The sequence below is a fragment of the Herpailurus yagouaroundi genome, unplaced genomic scaffold (assembly GCF_014898765.1).
Source record: "Herpailurus yagouaroundi ecotype Mexico unplaced genomic scaffold, PumYag 141, whole genome shotgun sequence".
NCBI lineage: Eukaryota > Metazoa > Chordata > Mammalia > Carnivora > Felidae > Herpailurus > Herpailurus yagouaroundi.
Genome location: NW_024412396.1, coordinates 34,470,910 through 34,489,471, shown reverse-complemented (window position 1 = coordinate 34,489,471; position 18,562 = coordinate 34,470,910). Strand labels below are relative to the sequence as shown.

Sequence of the window (18,562 nt, the reverse complement as noted above, 5' to 3'; positions counted from 1 at the left end):
AAAAAAAAAAAAAAAATTATGGACTCTTAAAGCTCTGTGGTCTCTAATTCCACCATTTTTAAGATAAAATTTACATTATCACTCTATTTCTGTGTGACTACATTTTAAAAGGATTGAATTACATCAATGGCCAACAAGTGAGCGGATTTCTTTGAATGAGTATCTAGAGAGCTCACTAGGCCGGCAGGAACTTGTCTTCCCCCAGAAGCTTTCATCTAGCCTCTTGCATGCTCGACTGACCATGAAACTGGTGAGCCATTTTATTCTGTCCTAAGTTCTCCTAAAAGTCCACTTCTACACACTGGCAGAGTTCCCCTCTACTTGGAATAAAGTGAGGACAGAAAAGGGGCCAACAACTCAGCACTAGAAAACATTATAATTATATCTCAATATAATACATTTTCCCTAGTTCCTAACTATTTGTTATTTAAACTTCAAAGTTAGAAAATAAGTTTATTTTTTTTTTTTTATCACAAAGAACTAAAGGGTAGGTTCCATGAAGACAAGGACTCTCTTATTCACTTCTATATCCTATGCACATAGCAGGTGTTCTTTATTTTTTTAAGTAAATTTTTATTTAGTTTTATCTTTTATTTTTATAAAGTTTAGCAGGGGAGAGGCAGCAAGAGAAGGCAGGCTGTGCACTGCCAGCACAGAGCCCAGCACAGGGTCGAACTCAGGAAATTGTGAGATTGTGACCTGAGCTGAAACCAAGAATCAAACGCCTAACCATCTGAGCCACCCAGGCGCCCCAGCATATGTTCTTTAAATACTTGTAGGTAAATGAATGAAAAGAACTGTTCTCTATTAAACTTCAGGCCTGTATACCTGTGTTTCAGAAGTCCCATTTAATTTTTAATTTTGATTAATTTATTTAAATAGTTTTTAAATAATTTTTTTAAGTTTATTTATTTTGAGAGAGAGAACAGAAGCAGGGGAGGAGCAGAGAGAGAGGGAGAGACAGAATCCCAAGAGGCTCAGGGCTGCCAGTGCAGAGCCTGACATGGGGCTTAAACTCACGAGTCATGAGATCATGACCTGAGCTGAAATCAAGAGTCAGATGCTTAAGTGACTGAGCCACCCAGGCCCCCATTTATTTATTTTGAGAGAGAGAGAGAGAGCACACACATGAGCAGGGGGAAGAGCAGAGAGAGAGAATCCCATGCAGGCTCTGTGCTGTCAACACAGAGCCCAATGAGAGGCTTGACCCCACCAGTCATGAGATCATGACCTGAGCCAAAATCAAGACTCAGACACTTAACCGATTGGGTCACCCAGGTGCCCCTATTTATTTATTTAAGTAATCTCTGCCCCCAATGTAGGGCTTGAACACAGGACCCTGAGATCAAGAGTCACATGCTCTTCCCAGTGAGCCAGCCAGCTGCCCCAGAAATCCCATTTTTAGAAGTTTGCCGCTCATTCATTCAAACGAGGAATTTTTATAAGCATATTTATTACAGCATTTTGTAATCATAAAAAATTGGAGAAAATCTTAAGGAAGGTAAATTTATGGAATATCCATAATATGCAGTACTCTACAGGTATTTTACATAAGATGAGAAACATCTTTATGTAACATCTTTTTATGTTAAGTTTTAAATAAAACTTAAAAAAAAAGATGAGGAACATCTTTATGTAATGACAAGAAAGTATGTCCAAAATACATATAATGGGAGTTATTATTCAGTCTTAAAAAGGAAGGAAATTGTGACACATACACAGATTCAACCTGCAAGACATTATACTGAGTGAAATAAGCCAGGCACAAAAGGACAAATACCGTATGATTCCACTTATATGAAGTACCCAGAATAGTCAAATCAGAGACAGAAAGTAGAATGGCTGTTGCCACAAGCTGGGGGAGAGAGGAATGGGAAGTTACTGTTTAATGATGAGTTTCAGTTTTGCAAGATGAAAAAAGTATTGGAGATGGATGGTGGTGATGACTGCATGACATGTGAATGTAGTTAATGCCACTGAACCATACACTTAGAAGTGGCTAAGATGATAAATTATATGTGTACTTACCACAGTTTTTTACAATTAAAAAAAATGAAAAAGAAATGAAACAAACCAATTTGAATGTTTCATGAAATTCACTAGAAGATTCCATTTACTGGATGATGGTCAGAATAGACAGTTGTTTATTTTTTTAATGTTTGTTTATTTTTGAGAAAGAGAAAGAAAGTGTGAGTAGGGAAGGAGCAGAGAGAGGGAAACAGAGGATCCAAAGCAGGCTCTTGGTGACAGCAGACCCCGACGCAAGGCTCGAACTCATGAACCATGAGATCATGACCTGAGCTTTGGACACTTAACCAAATGAGCCACCAGGCGCCCCAAAATGGACAGTTTTAAAAAATGGTTTCCGAGCAACTAAAAGAGGTAAGAGGTGATTTCATCTCCTCTTTCATTAAATAGGATTTCACTGAAAAATAAGACATAATAGTAACTGAACTTCTTTGATAATGTGATAATTTTTTCTCCTAAAATTTAATAAATCCTATGTAGACATCATTTAGCAATGATCAAAATAATGGATGACAACTTCTGCAAAGGACTTAAATAATAATGGAGAAGAGCAGATTAGAAGATAAAAGCAGTGTGCACATGACTAGAAAATAAGATGAAGCATAATAAACTGCCACAAGAATTTTATGTGCAGTGTGCTGTGAGGTAACAGAGATTGAAAAGAACCCATCCAGTTGGAGGCACAGGAATTATAAGGAAGAGATTCATGCATTCAACAACTATTTAGTAAGTTCTTAATGTAGATGAAGTACTATTCTAGATGCCTGGGATCTGTCAATGAACAGAAAAAACAGTAATCCCTGCCTTCATGGAGTGTGAATCCAGTGCAGAGTGGGGTAAAAGAAACAAATATAATAAAGAGAATATGAGTAAGTAAATTACAAGTAAAAGGAGCAACATTAGAGGGACTGCAAATGCCAAACAGACAAAGCAGATTACAATTTTAGATAAGGTGACCAGGATAGGCTTCAGTGAAGTGACTTTTTAAAAATTAAAAATTTTGGGGCGCCTGGGTGGCGCAGTCGGTTGAGCGTCCGACTTCAGCCAGGTCACGATCTCGCGGTCCGTGAGTTCGAGCCCCGCGTCGGGCTCTGGGCTGATGGCTCAGAGCCTGGAGCCTGTTTCCGATTCTGTGTCTCCCTCTCTCTCTGCCCCTCCCCCGTTCATGCTCTGTCTCTCTCTGTCCCAAAAATAAATAAACGTTGAAAAAAAAAATTTAAAAAAAAAAATAAATAAATAAATAATAAAAAAAAATAAAAATAAAAATTAAAAATTTTTTTCTAGAAAGCGAGTGAGAAGGACAGAGGGAGAGAGAGAATCCCAAACGGACTCCATGCTCAGTGCAGAGCCCACTGTGGGACTCGATCCCACAACCCTGGGATCAAAACCCTGGCCAAAATCAAGAGTCAGACACTCAACCAACTGAGCCACTCAGCCACCCCCAGCGAGGTGATTTTTTAGCTAGACTTAAAGGAGGTGAATATTTGAGACTGACCCCAGATGAGAATGACTTAAACAGACATAAATAGAAAACAACAGGAGAAATGGTTTTTCAGGAAGAGTAACAGGCATATTTAGAAAAAAACAGGCAGGGGTGCCTGGGTGGCTCAGTCAGTTAGGCGTCTGACTTTGGCTCAGGTCATGATCTCACGTTCCGTGAGTTCAAGCCCCGAGTCGGGCTCTGTGCTGACAGCTGAGAGCCTGGAGCCTGCTTCAGATTTCATGTCTCCCTCTCTCTCTCTCTGCTCCTCCACTGCTCACACTCTCTGTCTCTCTCAAAATAAAGATTAAAAACAAAACAAAAAAAATTTTTTTAAGGAAAAAAACAGCCAGGCTAGTCTGCCTAAAGCACAACTCAATACTAGAAAACAAACTAGGTTCACTGAAGTATTTTTGTGTATATCTTAAAATGTCCATAATGAATAATTTTAAGTAATGTTTAAAATAAACCAGATAAAACTAATTATTAACTACTTACCCTTGGAGATTTTAATTCTATTTCTTCTCTTTCACTTTCACTATTTGAATCAATATTCTCCTCAGGTTCACTCTTCACTTCTACTAAAGGCATTTCTTGATCTACTTTTAGAGCCTCTTCCATTGATTCTTCTAACTCTTTTTTTTCCTCTTTTACTTTTGGTTCATGGTGGTGAACAGTTCTGAACTGAATATTTGCAGAACGGCAGTATTCCTCAAAACCATAGAGATACCTAAACAAACAATATTTCATTTTAGGAAATCTTAGTCTTTACATTAACTTGAATACTATATTATTAAACATTTTATTTTTAAAAAGTAAAACTTAAGACTTTTTTTTAAAGTACTTTTTTTATGGTACTGACTTCTTGGTTTTATACAGGACTATAAACAGGAATATTGATCATACAATTTCTTCCTAAAAAATCTATGCTTGTGATAACTGAACATAGCTATCATAGTTTTGATATGAAAGTTGTTCACCACAGAAGATATAGCTCTAGAACACCTATCATCATTTCAGACTGTTAACACTACCTGCATCCCTAACTCTGAAAAGGAAATTTAGGACAACATGAAAAATGGAGTAAAGCAGACTTGGTGCAATGAAATAATGTTCAATCCCAATCATCTATTAACCTGAACTTTTTTATACACTTTCTCTAACTTTAATGTTCTTTGATTGATGTGTTCTTGTTTAACTGTTAACAAATGAAATGGAAAATATTCCCTGTAATATGTATTCTTTGATGAATAAACTATACTACTTACTTTCTATAAGCAGTTTTTACATTGTAGGAAGCAGCTGAATTCAAAATAGGAATGCCAAGGTCCATATAAATTTGCTTCCATACAGCACCACTATCAATCTGGAAAATTAAGTTTTTATTTGTTAACATTTACAAAGGGAAATAATCTTTACACTAACATTCTATGTTCATTAAGAAAATGTGTTTATTACCTAAGTGCAGAACAGTACATTAGATGATTTAACTTTTTCATTATGTCCTTACTTACATTGTCACATCCACCTTGATGATAAACCAGTCTAAAGAGTTTGAAGAGATTGAGATCTTTATAGCCCAAAACAGGTGGTTTGTTGATTGGAGTACCTTTTTAATATCAGAAAGTAGAAATAAAATTTTTATTCAAATGGAAAATACAGTTACAAAGCTATCAATACAAAGCTTTCCAATTTCTCATTTCCCAAGTTTTATTAATCAGAAGCATCTATTTAAAGAACCTTTAATTATGTAAGACAACATAAAATATTCTCTATATTCTTTATGAAGTATTGTGATGCTCTTTAGATTCACTTCTATGACTAATAAGATCACCCCTCTCACAACTAATATAATCACCTGTCAGTGGACTGGGTACAAGTAAAACCTACAACTACAAGGTACAGCTAACAATGATGTTGGCTCAAGAGGCCTCTGTAAGAATATACACAATTTTACAGGTGGAATTTAGAGCATGGATCCATTTTCCCTGCTTTAACACAAATATTAAAACTGCTGGCAGTAATCTGAAGGATGATTTCTGAAAGCCACAGAGTATCTAGGACAAATTTGTCTCAGGATTTTCTAGGACTAATATAATGTCAAAAAGTAGAATTTATAAAGGCTGTATTTCTTTTAACTGTATTCGAAATCCTATTCTATTTACATAGGACTTGATCTCCTAATTTGTTTCTTTTTTTGAGATCAAGGATGAGGCTAGTTTATTACTGCAAACAGCATTAGTAATTAATGGATATGTAAATTAATATTATGACTGTTCACCTTCCATTACTGAAATATTATTATAGTATTTTTTGGTTTTATAAGTCCCAAGTAGGCTAAATATAATTATATCCAAACTATTTTCCTATACATTTCTGCTCAAAATAGATAATGGTTGTTTTTATTTCAAATGCTTAATTATTTTCAACTGTAACTGATTATTAGGCTTTACTTGAAATCCAAATCCACGATTCTAACAAAAATAATGCATAAACCTAGAATGTAAAACTGTAAAAGAAATGACTAAAAGAAATGACTGCTTTTTTTTTTTTTTTTTTTAAGGAGGCTCCACAGTAGGTGTTCAACACAAGGCTTGAACTCACGACCCTGAGAACAAGACCTGAGCTAAGATCAAGAGTCAGACACTTCACTGACTGAGCCACCCAGATGCCCCAGAAATTACTGCTTTTAAATAATGAGCATGAAATACCTCTGTCTTCCATAAACTTATAAAGCTGTTGGAGGAAGTTGTCCCTCTCTTCAGGATCAAGTTCTTCCTCAGGCTGTAAAGGTAAAATATATACATATATAGAATAATGAATAGAGCAAGATATATCGTCTTCTTTTTTTGTTTGTTTTATGAACCCAGTGTAAGAGGAACTTTGACGGAGCTGGAAAATATGAATTTCCTCCAAACTTTACAATGCCAGATTTTAAGTCATATTTTCATAGAGCTGATCTCATACAACTGTCAAGATACACCATCTCTACCTTTTACCCATCTATCACTCCAACCCTACCCCTGAATATAAGGACTAAGATGAGCCATGAGGAAAGGTTAGGAATTGGTTAAGAGTGTTTTCACCTCATTTGTTTTGTTTTTTTTTTAAAAATCCACCAAAATACCATGTGGCCCACACAAATGTATTGACAGATGAGCACAATAATTGCAAACATATTTATTATTTTAAAATAATCCACATACAAACATTAAAATTTTGTTATTGTTGAATGACTATAAACCAGAGGTTGCAAAGTCACATGGCAAAGGTTTTTTGTTTGGATAGCACAACGGTTTAAAGAAATGCATATACAACTACATTTAAATGATATTTTGTCCCAGGCCCCGCAATCCCTTCTTGTATCACATAAGTCTGCATTTTCCATTTGCCCTCTTGCATGGCCTTTTAAATAAGACTTTGCAACCCTTGAAAATAAGAAAATGAAAATTACTTCTTAGGAAAGGAAACTAGATACATAACCACAAATTAGTTCCTGGGAATGGGAAAACAATGGAAATATTCATGTAAAAAAACCTACTTCTACAAATACCAATTTAAATTTTATTTTCTTACTAATTATATAAACCTATACAATGCTGAACTTGGCTCTAGTCAAATAGATTTTGATAAAATATCCCCTTTCCTGATAGACTACTTCTAAATAATATGTGGGAAAATTCTGATTTAAAATTTAGAAATACTATGGAAAAACAAAACACTAATATCTTTAGCCCAAATTAAATTACTATAATTTAATTTCAGAGTACTGTTTTTTTATGTTCTAAAAGAAAAATTTAGATTTTTGTCATTCAAAGCATATGTCTTTGCATATTCAAAGCAAAAGCAACTATCAGCCAATAAGTATTGAGCATTCACAGTCTACAGGTTCCTTAAAATGATGTATTAAGAATTTTAATCACTAATAATATAGCAGCCAGAATCAATACACATGTAGTTGATTAAAATATATAATTTTAAAAAACCATGAGGCAATCAAGGGGAAGAGAATAAAATCTTTTAGTACATTCATTCAGAATGAGCACGGGAGTACTTTCAGTTTGAACAAATATAAAGAAACGTTGTCAAAGTTGTAAGCCTCACCAACGAGCAACATATAGAATTAATCAGTACAGAATTAATAGCGGTCATTACTAAATGTTCATATCAAAAGATGGCAGTTTTTTCCCCATGTGAATTTTAAAAGTCTTGCTTTTGCAAGGTTATTAGAACAACTCCCAATGAGTTAACTCAAGAAAGAAAGTAATTCAGCAGCCCAAGAATCATTGCAGTATTATTTTTAAGGACTTTGGTATAGGGGAAAAAAGTAACACCTTATGCCAGACTGCCTCTATGCTTTGCCTGTCCTTCATAATTGCAATATTCTCTCCTCAAACCAACACCTCATTTCCAGTATTTATGATCTGGCAGAATTCAAATAAGACCATTGTATCCAGTATATGTAAAAAGTATTTTTTTCAAAAGGCACTGATTTGAAATCAAAATTTCTTCCAAAAACAAGTAAACAAAATGAGCCCATCAACTGCAAATCAGGTATTAAGGTTGTAGTAAACATTTCATAAATTATTACTAAGAATATAGTTTTAAGTATATAGATAAAATTTGGTGTTTTAAATACATTTGACTTAAAAGTTAGCAAGGGTGCCTGGGTGGCTCAGTCAGCAAAGCCTCTGACTCTTGATTTTGGCTCAGGTCATGATCTCAAGGTTTTGTGAGGTTGAGCCCTGAATCACGGAGCCAGGTTGAGAGTCTGTCCCTTTTATCTGCCCCTCCTCCACTCATCCCAGTTCTCTCTCTCTCTCTCTCTCTCTCTCTCTCTCTCAACATCCCCAAAATAAATAAACATTAAAAAAAAAGGTAGTGGATGCCCAAGAGTGTATTAAGTACCATGAGAAATTATGGCCATAAAATTCTAAGGTCAGGTGCAGTTATCAGATGTGAAAAGAAGACATAAATGAATAAAAAATTCCGCTTATAAACAAATACCTGCTTGAGAGGAAATTTACTTTCCACAAGAAAAGGGTAAAGTTATAAACACAGTTTTTAAATTTACCTGATGGTCTTTGCAAAAATTAAAATTGCTTCATCTCTCATAACAAGTAATTCTTCACAATCTTTTTTTCAAATAGCTGTGTTGTCGGTCACCTTGGACTATAAACTGCATATGCTAGAAAATGCCTCCAGCTAGAAGAATCTGCCTCTATGGCTTTTGTATGGGGTCTCATGGTATGCTCTCTCTGTTCAAGGTATTTTTTTTTTAATGCAAAAAATTTTTTTTTTTTTTTTTTTTTTTTTAGATTTACTTATTTAAGTAATCTTTGTGCCCAACGTGGGGCTTGAACTCGTGACCCTGAGATCAAGAGCTGCATGTTCTTCTCACTGAGCCAGCCAGGTGCTTCTGGCACCTGGTATTTTCATACCTATAGCATCTCTCTCCTGGTCAATAACCAGAAGGTATTGCATTCTTCAAGCGTTTTAAAGTGGGAGGGAGAAGGTTGTAATAATGAGAGGGAAAGTCCACTAGACTGCTGATAAGCCTTCTTCCCTTCAGTCAAGCATGTGAAGGGGAATTATGCACCCAGTAAAATGTCAGAATGGAGAACAGGGTTAAGGATATAGAAGAGGCACGATATAAGATCATAATTTCAAGAAATTTACAACTTTAGTTAGCATCAGTATATACTACCTAGTGTTACAAAAGGTAGTTGTGCATCTACCTATATACACTAGTAAATTATGAATTTTCTGACTTTAGAAACTTTATCTTCACATTCAATTCAGACACTTACTGATGGCTAACATGCAGGAGTCTGGGAGGGATATACAAAAGATGCTGTGATTAAAATGAGAGGAGGTAGTACTTTCTACTCTGACCCTCTGAGTCTAACAAAGGGTACAGCAATGTAAAACAAGCCAATGTGATATAATGGTAAAAATACTGCAAAATACATAAAAGAATACAAGAAGGATGAGTGGTTGGTTCAGCTGGGGATGGTGTGATGGTGGTTCTATTAGGGAAAGCCTCAAAATGTGAACAGCAAATAGCATAAACAGCAAGCAGCATAAACATGAAGCTGGCGAAGACAGGCTATGATTAAGAAAGGACTTTTTAATGATATGCTGGAGAATTGGAACATGAACCTGAGAGAGGTGAAAAGGAATTATATCAGATTTGTGTTCCTGCCAAGGGGCGCCTGAGTGGCTCAACAGTTAAGCAGCCGACTCTTGATTTCTGCTTGGGTCTCAGTCTGGCAGTTCATGAGATCGAGCCCTGCACCAGGCTTCACAATGGGCATGGAAGTCTACTTGGGATTCTCTCTCTCTCTCTCTCTCTCTCTTTCAAATTAAATAAACAAACAATAACTTAAATTAAATCAAATCAAATCAAAATAAAATAAAAGTTCTCTGTCAAGAATGAGTTTGATGGATTGGAAGGGAAAGGGAAGCTCTTTGATGGTGGAAAGAAGACCCTCTACTCCAAAAGGAGAAAGAGAGAGATATAAAGGCTGAGACTCTTCTTAGTTGAAGGCTCAGTTATTCATGTTTGTAATCCTCCATGTCCCCCCACGTTGTAAGTGCTAGATAAATTCTGAGGTTAGAGACATACCTATTTTACTCACAATCTTATCACCAGAGACTGGCATTTAGCTTAAGTACTCTGTTATTATGTGGATGAAAACAATGTCTCTGAAAATGAACTAGGGAGATTTTCTTCAATTATTTCACATTAGCTGAGTTTCAGAGCTAGCATTATTGATAATATAAATGCAACAGGAGTCAGATAAAATAAAAAATAACAGCCGCTGAGGATGTTAAGTCACAGGTCGCTGTGGCACAATCACTTATTAGCATTTACTTCATTCTGTCCCTATATACATTAATCAGAAAATGATTATTCATTCAGAAATGGCATGGATTCTAGTTAAAGATACACTTTCTTTTTAAAAATCTTTAAAATAAGATAATACCTTGTTTTTGCTGAGCTATTGACTGGGCTAAGCAACTCTCCAAAACACAAAAGTATACAGAAAGTGTCCAGATTGTCACAATATGTAGTAAAAGATGATGCATGTTACACAGATCCCCTCAAACCCATGAAACTTATACACAATTCTAAAGAGTAGGTCTGGAAAGTTTTTTATCACATAAGAGATTTGAGCCACAAAAGCTGACATTTTGAGAGTGCATAAGGGTGTGACTAAATTTGATTTTTGTAGTTTCCCTGTACTGCACTGTACGTGAAGTACACATCTTTTGTTGATGGGTATTCCATTGCTCACGAACCCCTACAGGCATCCTTAATAAACTATTAATGACTATACGACACAGTCTTCCTTTCTTAAAAAAAAATATTATATTCCAGTACACCATGCTTATTTTTCCATACCAAAATATACTGTTTTTGTGAATTAATGTTATTTTGGACAACAGCAGCTTCATAAACCTACATGCTGCTGCCACAACCCCTCCCCGGTCCTCTTCACGGGCACTCACTTCCCCCCCCCCCCCCCCCCCGCGTCACTCCACCACTAGTCTTCTCAACCCTTCAGTTCTTACCACCCCTTGATCTTCCATCCCCCACCCCACCTACTCCAAAACAAAGAGGCTGAACTCGGGAGTATTCCACAGCAGGCAGATTCTGCTGGAGAAAAGGAGGTATTAAGACGGGGCCCTGAAAGCTCTACTCTGGGGAACTAAGTACTACAAGAAGCACACCAGAAGTGGCAACTCTGAAGCCACCTCTGGCTGGAGGACTGACGTGAAAGAATCAGTGATACCAGTAGCTGCTTAGGCTTTTACCGTATAAAGTTTTAAGTGTGAAATATATTGAATAGCCTCATTTGTTTTTAAAACAGTGCAGTAAATGCTAGAACAACTTATTAGTGGGGTTAATGTATAGAACATTTATAGGTCATACTCAACCTTAACTCAGGCAGCGCTTCTATTTGTTCCCACACAGACGTCTGTTGGATTCTTTAAATCTCAGCTATTGCTTATCATTTTCTGAGTTTTTTAAACTTTCCCTTTTATTTTCCCTATTGTATTTAATACTGATAAAGGGAATGGGCAACGCAAAGGTGATACTCAATGGAATGCACCTGGCAACTCAACAAGCAGCTTCTGAGCAAAATCCAAGTGTGTATATATGGGCAGGTGGGGTGTTAAAAAAAAAAAAAAAAGTTACATATTGCTGGAGAATAGTGGCAGGGAGAATAGAAAAGTGGGCATGGGTCAAATCTGGAAGGGCCAAACTTATAAAAGGCTATGATAAAAGACCTAATCCTCATCCTGTTGGTGCTGAGGCCATTAAAGGATTTCTAGAAAGAACCATTTATGTGTTAGAAAGATGTCTTTGAAAAATGGGTTGGAGGGGAAAAAGACATATCAGAAGACACCTGAAATAAGCGGGACAAGATACAAAGGAGAAGGAATATTAGTCAAGAACCTTTATTGCAAGTGACAGAAAACTATCCTAAACTAGCTTAAGCCAAAAAGAATTAATTTATAAGCTCACAAAATTATATTAGGAAATGAGACTGCCTACAGAGTGCACTGCCTAAAAAAAAAAAAAAAAAAGAAAGCTATCATGAAGGGAAGGTAAATTACCTTCCAAAATGAACTTTCTAGAACCTTACAACAAATCTTCCAACACTTTATTTCAAATAGCAATATGTTAGGCTAATTGCAAGGCCCACACTCATTCATTCATTCAGAAACTACTTAATGGAGGTTTACAATAAGCCAAGCTCTGTGCTAGTTGGTGGATATTCATATTAGTGGGAAAAGGAAAAAACTACAACAAAGAAACCTGACATCCTGTTTTCATAGACCTTACAATGTAGAGGAGAGAAAAATTTTCTTACAAGTCTATGAAAATTTCTGTAATCTCTCTATACCTCAAGTTCCTCTCTCATAAAAAAAATACTGTTGTGAGAATTAAATAAACAATTGTACTTTAAAAACCACTAAGTCTCCAACACTAAGCTGAGAACTTTATTTGGTGTGGTCATCTTTACCTGTTTGTATCTCCTACAAAAGCTAAATTTTTTTTTTAATTTTTTTAATGTTTATTCATTTTTGAGAGAGAGAGAGCGTGAGCAGGGGAGGGGCAGAGAGAGGGAGACAGAATCAGAAGCAGGCTCCAGGCTCCGAGCTGTCAGCACAGAACCCGACATGGGGCTTGAACCCACAAACCGCGAGATCATGACCTGAGCCAAAGTCAGACGCTTAACTGACTGAGCCGCCCAGGCGTCCCCAAAAGCTAAATATTTTAACTATGGTATAATGAGAGGTACTTCTTCACTGATGATATATGTTTGCTCTGGCACAATAGAGTCAGAACACCTCAGTGAAATATAACAAATGAAAACCTAAATTTTAAAAAATATCCGTAAACTGAAAACTTAAATAAAAAAAGAAAAATTAAGCCCCCACAACATTAAGTTGTTAGGTAACTCTGGTGATCGATAGATCAAAATGGGTATCAGTAAAGCCTGGCTCCAAGTAGAATTCTGAAGAACTGTCCAGAAAGTTATCATATGCAAAAACTATCAGTTGACAATATAGATTTTAGAGGAAAGAAACAGAAAGCACACAATCATAACAGGCATAGGTCATTTAGGATAAGGGCTAAATGCCATGACAAGGCCGTATTAAAATATAATAATTAAATCTCAAGCAAATATGAAGGTAAGTAATGTCCAGTATATGACTTTTAGAAAGAGGTGACATTATTCAATATGCGTGAAGTACTGTATTTCAATATAAAAGAATAACTACTGCAACCACTTCTGTGTCCTAAAATCAATTTATTCCAGGAGGAATCCCATTTAGATTTCTCATTTAAAAAAATCTACTAGGGAGCCTGGGTGGCTCAGTCAGTTGAGGATCCGACTTCGGCTCAGGTCATGATCTTGCAGTTTGTGAGTTCAAGCCCCACATCGGGCTCTGTGCTGACAGCTCGGAGCCTAGAGCTTGCTTTGGATTCTGTGTCTCCCTCTCTCTCTCTGCCCCTCCCCTGCTCATGCTCTGTCTCTCTCTGTCTCAAAAATAAATTTAAAAACATTAAAAAAAAATCTACTTAGAGTCAGTGCAGAGAACAGACTGGAGAAGGCCAGCAAGGACATGGGAAAGTTACTATTGCATTAGTGTAGGTAAAGGAGAATAGTGGCAGAGAGTAGAAACTGAGGGAAGCAGAAAACCTGAAAGCCATCAAGTAGGCAGAAGAAAGGATTTGGTGTCTCATTGGTTAGAGAGGCAAGAATGGGAGGATTAAGGTGACTGCCATGTATCTGGTGGGGGTAACTGGAAGATGTGCTTCTATTCAAATAAACTAGAGACAACCACGGAAAGGACTGCTTTGTGGGCAAAAATGAAAACAGTTCTTGTACATGAGTTTGAGAAATAAGAAATCCTCATTGGCAGTTTAATATGAATGTCTAGGGCTAAGAAGAGACATCTTTGATGTACATATAGATTTGGAATCATTACATCACTTAGGAAGTAAACTAGAAAAAAATGTAATGTCATGGATGTCAGGTGATTGAAGAAGGTAGGCATGTCAAAAATGCTGAAAACTGCAAAGGAGTCAAATGAGATCATGACAAAAATTTGTTGGATTTAGTACAGAAAATTTGTTGAAGGTCACTGGTGACCTTAAGTTGTTTTAGCTGTGGTGGGGGGGGGGGTACACACTACAGTGAATTAAGAATGAACAGGAGGTCAGGAAATAGAACAATGTATATAACTGAGCAATCTGGTCCATAAGGGTGAGGAAAGAGGGCAGTATCTGGAGGGGCTGCTCGAAGGTTGGGAGAGAGAGAAGCATGTTTTTAAAAACTGGAGAGAAGGAAACAGCACAGAATAGGCTAGAGATCCTGGAAAGAAAAGAGACAGTTCATAGACTAAGATAAGGAAAAAGGGAATGAGATCCAGAGCATTAATTGAGGTCCTCATCATAGAAAAAGGCAATGTAACATATTATCACTTGTACTTAAGGGAAGGAGGGCAGGCAGGTGAGGTATAGTGCATGCTCTCCATCAGAAGCTCCCAGTTTCTTTTTGAAGTTGGAGTGGAGTGAGCCAGGGCCAGAGGACACAGGGATTTGATTATAGAAACTGGGAACTGACCAATTGTGTTGAAGGCCCAGCAGATGCTGGTAGTCATAAAATTTAGAGTGTACACTTAAACAGAATATTTCAAGGATCGCATAAGAGGTCATGACATATTCATTATGTGGTTGGTAACATATTGTTTTAGAAGTTCAGAAAGCAATGTGACAACAGCCTGCCTAAAACAAATTATTAGAAGAATCTTGAATTACATCAGACTTGACTGAGACTAGTAGTAATTTTCCCCCCTCCTTGAAAAGGTACACACTTTCTACTTTTAATCATCCAACAATGGCTTGGATACTGTCACATCTAAGGCTTTAAATTCACTCAACCCTCTCTCATGCTACCACAACTATGAAATACTTTGATATGAGAAGGGATTTTTTTTTGTAAATACATACAAATTTAGCTATAATTGTGTCTACAAATGTGAAATCCTCATTAATCTGATTAGGTGAACCAGATTTGGTTAGTCTTATGCTAATTTTGTGAGGAAAGATTTTACCAAACACATCAGGACATTTTTGTTTGCTTGCTCAATAAGCTATATTTTAAGACTTTTGCAAATAAGTTATTAAATCTGAATGCAAGCTAAAGTCTCAATTATTGATTGGAAGTTGACTTTATAGGACCTGCTTAGAAACACTTGATTGAGTTATTAGATATACCTAAAACACTAACATTACCTTGAAATTTTTCTTTAAATTTTATTGACTTAGCATAATTTTCCCGAGTTACCAAGCATTTACTCAAAATGATCTTGAAAGATCACTAACAAATGCCTTTACAAAAAGACATAAATACAAACACCACTAGATTTACATATAAGAAAAAAATTCCAGTTTCCATGAATAAAAAAACCACAAGCACTTATGATTTTTGCAATAGTGGAATGTAATTATGACTGGCATTAGATCTGACAGTAATTCCTAGAAAATTCAAAAATCAGAGAAATGGATGTCAGTACTTCTAAACAAACAAACAAAAAGTATCTCATAAAAATGCACTAAACTCTTATTTTCATTACTAAATATGAAATTAGAAGAGATTTTTGAAAGGGCCCAACACATAAGGCTACTTATAGCAAACCAAAAGAATAAAACAGCTGCAACTAGTCAAATTCCCTTTTAATAAAAATGTCTTCACCTATTTATTTTATCCTTAGACAACTCTCCTCCATTCATCCAAAGTAAATTTAAGGAAGGAGTAAATGATAATTGACATCATTACTTATGTTTACATGGACTTTTCAATGAATTTCAAAGCTTAAAAGGAAATCAGGAGTATCTTTTCTAATATAAAATTTTCCTAATAAAAGACATTTAAGTAATACCCACAAAAATATTCTCCAGGGCTTTTTTTGAATGTAATTACCAACAGGTTAAAATTCAGTCATCAAATATAGATAGGACCTACTTCCTGTTAGACTCGCAAGTCTTTTCCACCCAATAACAGTACAAAACATATTTCTTGCACTCCAATCCTGAATCACCAATGCTCAGGAATTCAAAACAATATTAAATAAAAAAGATGCTCTTCCACATGGTAAAGCCATGAATCTCAAATCTCCTTATTTAGACTATTTTAGGGTACTCAAAGCATCAAATATAAAAGACAATGTCCACTGCCCATTAACACTGCAGAAGTATCTAACACTTGTATGATTCTACTGCATAAAATTTACAAACATCAAATTGTAGGCTAAAGTACTGTTACAGTGATTTACAGTCTGTTATAAAAGATCTTTGTGATCATTATAAAGCAACATTAAATTTTCATGACAAGCATACCATTATTATGTCTCAGGAAGAATATGATCTATAGTATAATACAACAGCTTAGCCTCACCTATGTAGTAAAGGCCTGTAATGACTAAGCCAGGTAGGCCCTGCCTTATCAGACTTTAATTCATTTTATACCATACCCACTTTTTCCCCCTTTGTTTTATGTAGATTAAACTGCTTCTCAGTTTATCAGTACATTAATTTTTTAAAAATTACTGTTCAAGACAAATTAGAATGATTCAGCAACTAAATGTTAAGTCCAAGAGCAAGAAATGCAGCTGATTTTTTTTTCTAAAGCAACCAAAATCTCACTCAAGAAATGTACCTCCATGGCCAGAAAAAAAAAAAAAAAAGAGGAATTAGTTCCTGTCAAGCAATTCAATAAAGTATATGCTATGAAACTGACCATCTGGAAAATAATTTAAATTAACGGTCAGACAACTCAGTGCCTTAATACTGTAATTTTGCTTTTATTTTTCAGTAGATTAAAAGCATTCTTCTTCACTTAATTTTAACAGGTTCATAATTTAAATAACACATTTTAAGAAAATACTATCCCTTACAAAGGTCCTTACATCTTTAAATTTCTTTACTTATTACCTGCAAACAATAGGTAACAGAGCTTGCCTCTGCTCTTCATTCTTTTTTTACTAACATTTATGCACAGCTTGAATAAAACGTTATGATTTTTATGAAATTAATAGCTGTAATAAGAGCACTATTTACTAATTACTATTTTATAGCCATCTTTTCCAACCTTACTACAGAGCTCTTTTTACTCTCTTTGTTTAAAATTTCAGGGTTTTCTTTTGGGGGGTGGGGAGTAAAGAAAATGCATTCTAAAAGGGACACCAATTAAAAGTATTAGCAAAAATAGGCCAATCTTCTTTCAATATTTGGCAATATCCAGATCCTAACTAATGCTAATTTTTTTTAAAAAGCAAAACCAGACTGCAACAGTTCACACCCTGAAAATGTGGCCTATTTACCCTGAAAACACATAATCTATAAATAAATACAGATAAAATACAAAACTCACATTTAATATTTAGACTTTAAATCCTGAATTTTGCTAAACTGTCTCATTATCATTTTCATTTCAAAATCTAATGTTTCAGAAAAATAGCCTTCATCCTCTGATATTCTAAAAATAGACTCCTACTGTCTCTTTTACAAGAAACAATTACGCTTGGTTATGAGTCCTACCATTATTAGCCACATCATCAACACCTAAAATTCTTATTTAACCCCGTTTTTGGCAATCCATATGGTAACTAAATATATTTTAGAAAAAAATCTTACCTATATGCTGCATTTTCTTTCAAATGCAAAATGGTTAGATTCCCCTTCTACTTAATCAGTACAGTGTCTGAACATTTTTCAGTCTGACTTGCAAATATTTGCTTTCCCTCTTAGGGCATAGCATCCGCAGGGTTATACAGCACTACTTACATTCTCTTCCACATAAAAATCAGACATTACATGAAAGGAAAAGAAAGACAGCCCATTTCAAAGCATCTGGCAAACCTCCATTGGCAACCTGCCAAGCCTCTGCTAAACCTTCCTGTCTTTCCGAGCATGCTCACTTAAAACCAACAGCACGTTACTATGGCAACTCTGTAGGCAGCCTGTAAGTATGAACCGCCATTCTGATTTCAGACTGCAAAAACCAAATACTGCAGGGGAAGTAAAAGGAAAGAAATATCGCATGCCCTTCATCACATATAAGTATACTCATTTTATTTAACAAATTCACATCTGTATATGTAAAACAGAAACAAGCATTCCACATTTTCCAAGCAAATATTTTTCAGGCTCAAATAGGTCTTCTTTTTGGTAAACTCATTCTCTTTGTCTGCCCCTAGGTCTCTTTACCTCATAACAACCAAAAATATACTGGACAGTTAGTTTATCCCACTGCTGTATAAATAGACAACAACATTCATATAAGCAATTATGTGGTAGTCCATAAATGATTTCCTAAAATTATATATATATATATACACACACACACACACACACATATATTTATACATATGTGTGTGTGTGTGTATATACATATACACATACACACACACACACATATATCCTAAATGACACGGTAATATCACACATAAAAATTAACACCTATAAAA

General features: G+C 35.5%; 1 protein-coding gene across 3 annotated transcripts in view; it reads right to left on the bottom strand.

Moving 5' to 3' along the window:
• Positions 1-18,562, bottom strand: part of ARID4A (AT-rich interaction domain 4A) — a 66,847-nt gene that overhangs the window by 24,221 nt on the left and 24,064 nt on the right. For all 3 annotated transcript variants that reach the window (XM_040477263.1, XM_040477266.1, XM_040477264.1), the window contains exons 12-15: positions 6,220-6,292; positions 5,023-5,117; positions 4,777-4,874; positions 4,007-4,238 (exon numbers count right to left, since the gene is read on the bottom strand). In XM_040477263.1, coding sequence (XP_040333197.1) covers positions 4,007-4,238; positions 4,777-4,874; positions 5,023-5,117; positions 6,220-6,292 — 498 coding nt within the window. The remainder of the gene's footprint in view (positions 1-4,006; positions 4,239-4,776; positions 4,875-5,022; positions 5,118-6,219; positions 6,293-18,562) is intronic.